This window comes from Buceros rhinoceros, unplaced genomic scaffold (assembly GCF_000710305.1).
Source record: "Buceros rhinoceros silvestris isolate BGI_N320 unplaced genomic scaffold, ASM71030v1 scaffold900, whole genome shotgun sequence".
Classification (NCBI taxonomy): domain Eukaryota; kingdom Metazoa; phylum Chordata; class Aves; order Bucerotiformes; family Bucerotidae; genus Buceros; species Buceros rhinoceros.
In genome coordinates this window covers 222,123-227,033 of record NW_010391086.1, presented here as the reverse complement: position 1 = coordinate 227,033, position 4,911 = coordinate 222,123, and the positions used below count along the sequence as shown (strand labels likewise).

The 4,911-nt window shown below is 42.8% G+C and overlaps 1 protein-coding gene across 1 annotated transcript in view; it reads left to right on the top strand.

Moving 5' to 3' along the window:
* Positions 1–2,186: 2,186 nt before the first annotated feature.
* The window catches only part of LOC104496759 (chromosome unknown open reading frame, human C11orf74), a 22,628-nt gene continuing 19,903 nt past the window's right edge, over positions 2,187–4,911 (top strand). Inside the window, exon 1 of the mRNA XM_010139926.1 lies at positions 2,187–2,289. Within this exon, the coding sequence (XP_010138228.1) occupies positions 2,187–2,289 (103 nt within the window). The remainder of the gene's footprint in view (positions 2,290–4,911) is intronic.

Here is a 4,911-nt window from a genome sequence, read left to right as displayed (position 1 = left end):
TTTTCGCTGCTATTTTATTTTAAAGTAATACTGTTTCGATGATGCTTCTCCCAGTGCATCCATATTGAAGTGTGCACTAGATGAAAAGATGCAGGCTCAGTGAAATACTTGTTTAAAACCTTTAGGGCTAAGTTCCTCATCTCCATCCGTCAGGAGATTTGAGGTATTAAATGCTGAGTTGAGCGCCGTGTTTCCCAGCTAACTGTAATGAGCCCGGGCCTGGTGTTTATCCAAAGTTCTGTTGCTCCTCTACAGCTTATCCGGGAGGATGTTAAAATCTGAAGTGAAGTTGCTCTGAGTTGTGTTGGGTGTAGAGGCTGCACAGCAGAGTAAGGACGGAGCTGTAGCCTTTTGGTAGCACTAGTCTGGAGGCTTAATCCCAGGCTGACGACCTGGTGGCTGTAGAACATGGCATTCATTTGGCCAAGGATACAACTATTCCCCCAAACGAATTTTCTACCTTCTTAGAGCATTTCAGAGTCAAAGAACCTACTCTCTACTGCCAGCCCTCCTCTGCTGTGTTACTAAGTCATTTTAACTCTGGGTGACTCAGTTTTTTTCATGTTTTTGGGAGTAATATTTGTTTGTTCTTCCTCCCGCGACTGTTGTGAAGTTTATTCCATTAGTGTTTATAAAGAACTTGGAGATCACAGATGCCAGATGCCAAAGGAAAACAAAAGGTTGTTATTACCATTTGCTTGATTAGATATATGTATATATATATTTTTTCTTTGACATTAGCCTTACAAATCACCACAGTCTTTCATATAATTTACCTCAACCAATGACTGTAACAACGGAACAGTAACAAGGAGTAGAAGTCATTGCTTCCCTCTGAAACCACTGCGATTTGCATGAACTACGCCGAGAGTCTGGTAAATGATAATCTTCTTGGTCAGTCCGCAGAGAGATTAATACTGGTTTGGCTTGTGTCAAACATTAGAGGACTAAAACTTCAGATCATGTGGGTGTGCATGTGTTTTTATCTCTCCAGAACATTAGTCTCCTTTACGAGCTGCCAATCCAGTGAAATCAGAGTTTTTCGTTAGAAATCATGTGTTGTTTTCCTGCTGGGCGCTGAACGATTCTTGTTCGATCTTATTTCACTTCAGAATCAGGTTGGCAGCCTTTCCTTGGAGTGGCTGATGTGAAGTTTTGCTGAAGAATTAAGTTTTCATTCTCAAAACCTGCTTCTTGAGGCTGCGGTAAATCAAGAGAAGAAACAGGGGAACCCATGAGAATCAAGCACTCAGGGTGTAGTACATTCCGGAATCTTTATCACGTTTATCAGCAAACTGGTCGCTTCCATTTTGTAGTTGCCACCATGTGGCACTACAGTTATCTGTGTGCACACCCCCACCTGTGTTTTTCTGCTTCTAGAAAAGTAATATTAATGAGTAATATTATTAACCAACATCGCACCGCTGTTGAAGTGCATTTGCACAGCTTTCATGAGTGAGGGGCAAGGTTAGCTTCGGCATGTTCCAGGGCCATTAATTCCCTTGGACTCTGGTAAAGTGATGAAGATGGGCTGGAAAGTGGTTGCTGTGCCACTAAAGAGGGGAGCTTTCAAGTCCAGAAAAGCCTCTGCGGGGTTCCTTCAGCTCTCAGCATTGGTTCTTCTCACCTCTCTGCACGGCTGTGCCGTTCCATCATACCCTCCCTGTCCCATGGTCTCAGCGTACACATACACATCATCATGGTTTAACCTAGGATCTGGGGTGAGTGGCTTTCATGGCACAGTGAGCAGTGCACCTGCGGAACAGGGGACTCGGCCCAAGGTTTGAACGTGCAGGTGTCCCAGTTTTTAAAGCCAAACAGAGCAGACAGGGGTTGTAAGACTGAACAGCTTAAAACGAGGGGGAATGAACCACCTCCAAGGCAGAATGGCACTTCTGTGCCCATAGTCCCCAGGGACATAAATTCCAGGTGAAGATGATTACAGTCTCTCCCTTTGCACTTCAAATTACTATGTCCACTTGAGTTTTGGGTGCAAATGTTGTGTAAAGTCCCACTGATGAGATCAGAGCTTCACAAGACAAGAAAAAAATTGCCATTCTGGCACTCATCGATGTGAGTTAGGGACTCTTCTTCAGTTCATTTGTTTTCTGCCTCCAGATACATCCAGCTCTTTCCTTTCTCTTGCAGCAGCAGCTGTCCCTGTTGGACTGTCAAGGGTGTGGAGCATGGGAGAACAACTGCTAACCAGCAGCATCCTCGATCAGTTTATTACCAGCCATGAGCAGTTGTATGACGAGTTTCTGAACACATTCACTTACCTTTTGAAAGGTATGGAACTTCCCAAACCTCCCACTGGAGATCGCAGCCAGAGGGGAAAGTAAAAAGAGAAGCTGTAGGATTTAGCTGTCACTCTGCTGCTCATTTGGTGACCTTAGGCAAGTCCTCATGGTGCTTTTGTTTCTCCTATCAGCAGCGGGATCCGGAAGGACAACTACCCTGAGCTTGGTTCACAGGCTGGTGGTTAACCACGTTTCCCTCGCTTTAGGCAGGTGGAAAAGCCTTTTCTTAAGGAAGTTTTACTAGAGAATTTTCCATAAAAGAAGAGCCTAAGACAAGTACTCTAATAGTATGAGGTGGCCTAAGGTTAGAGGTGAGCAGTTGCGACACTTTCCCGGGTTTACTGCTGCTAGCTCGCTGTGCCCATGCACCAAGCTAACAGATAACCTGGGGGAAGGCACAGCGGGACGTCAGATTAGGATGATTAGGCTGAAAAGGTCTCATGAAGATGAAGTGAAAGGTGGGGCTTAACCTCGATCTGAGCATTGCTGGTTTAGCGGCACTTCAGATCTGCATCCAAATTCTGTAGCTGAGGTTAATTTCTTTAGGCCAGCTTATGTCAGGTGCCATAAAAATAAATGCCAGCTACGTCTTACTCTCAATTCTCCTCACTGCAGCTCTGTGCTGAAGATGATGTCCTCCTCGCAGCAGCACTGTGTTTTTCAATTATGGCATGTGGCATGCTCCGTTGGTTGTCACTCAGGAGTCTGTCCTGTCCTTGTCCTTCAGGCAGAACTAAGTGTCAGTCACTGGCGCTGAGCAAAAAGCCAGGGGGAGAGTTGAAGCTGCTGTAGAAATAATCTCGTGGCAACCTTCTGTCTCTCCTCCCAGTAAAAAACAGAAGAGAAAGGAGACACTGGGGGGATGAGATAAGAGGACTGAAAATTAGGTTCTGGTCTTCTTTTTATGTGTGATGGATACGCTGGGGATAGCTCCTCTCTTAGAAGCGCTTGGTGTATCATGATGCTACTTGCAAAAAGCCTCGGCATGTATTTCAGTCATTTTCATCGTCACTAGAGCGTCTGCAGCTCAAAAGTGTATAAAAGGTGTAGCTTTAGCTGCTTAGAAATGCAGTTTCCTCTGCTGGTATAAACAAAACAGCTCAGCTTGTTTTCTCCCCACTTTCGTTTTCCTTTAAAAATACCCAAAGGTGTTGGTTTGTTTTATAAACTAATGACCTGCAAAAATTCCACTTAAAGCACTAGGCAAAATACTTTATAAAATATCCCATTCTTGGTTTCTTAATTGAGCATTTGAAAAATCGTCATTTGGCTTTAATGAAAAAAAAAGCTTAGTCAGTCTATCAGCTAATAGGCCTCAGAAATTCTGACTTCAGATATTACTGTGGGGCTGTATTTGTGGTTACTGTCGAGCAAAATCTGGCAGTTCTCAGGTTGTTTTCCTGCGTTTGGCCTGATAATGATGTTTAATGGTACTGAATCTTTGTACAAAGAGCATTAATGTCAGAATTTGTGTAATTAGATGTGGGGATAGCTGCGTGTATGCGCAGATAACCAAGATTTGGAGTCAAAACAAGGTCCTTCTAAGTTCTGTGTCATTCCTTTAGTGATACATGTATGGTTTAATTAGCACACAGATACGGGATAACTTAGTTGGACAATAAAATTGTATCATTGATATAGAAATTCAATCTTCCTGATTTTCGTATTCCAAAAAAACCCCCCATGATTCTGTTTTTTAAGGTGTGCTTGGTGCTGCGACAGGAGGAGAGTTCACAGGCTAATTGACAAGTAAATCCTGCAGTGAGGCTTTTACTTCGTCTGCATCTGATGGGATGTGGATAAACGTACCTCAATGTCATTTTAAAATGCTGAGCTCAGCAGTTAAAGCATATGTGCTCCAGCAGGACACGACCTATGTATCTTAAATGAGTAATTTATTAGATATTGGTACGAGGAATCATTGTATTAGTCATTTATTTGTGCTGCTCTTAGAATCACTGAACCCCTTTATGCTTATGCCAAGTTACAGGTTTTGTTAGTTTGTTCTTTTAGCTTTGAGTATAAAAATAATGATTCTGATAATGAAACAGCGGACTGGCTTTTGCTTTGGGGTCGTACAACTCTGCTATGCTTTTTAAATCCAAAAGCTCAGAAGAGTTGGATTTGCAAAGGACTCGATGACACAGATTTCTGTCAGTCTCTTCAGAATTAGACACTCCGTGGAGTGACTTTGGACAGATTCTCATGGAACAGACCTAGTGCCCACTTTCTTAAAAACTGCCACTCAGGGCAAGAGGCTCTTTCAAATCTTAGAAAGAGTATCTGAAATCTGGTGGGGACAACTGTGATGTCCACAATTAGAATGCAGCATCTGCTCACTTTTCTAAACTCAGAGGAAGATTGGGAATTTCAAGGGAGCATAAAATATCTCCTTTGACCTTACACAAAAACCCCAGAAAAACAAAAAACAAACCCCGAAAGGTCCAAGCTTCAAATTTTTCACCTAGATTTTAAATTACTCTCCCAATTCTAAAAATATGGGATCCTGAATCAGTCAGGTACATGGACAAACAGTGCCATGAATAAATTCTTATGCAAACCCAAGTTCAGATTCATATTTTCCCCCTGGTCCTAGGATTAAATTCAGCCC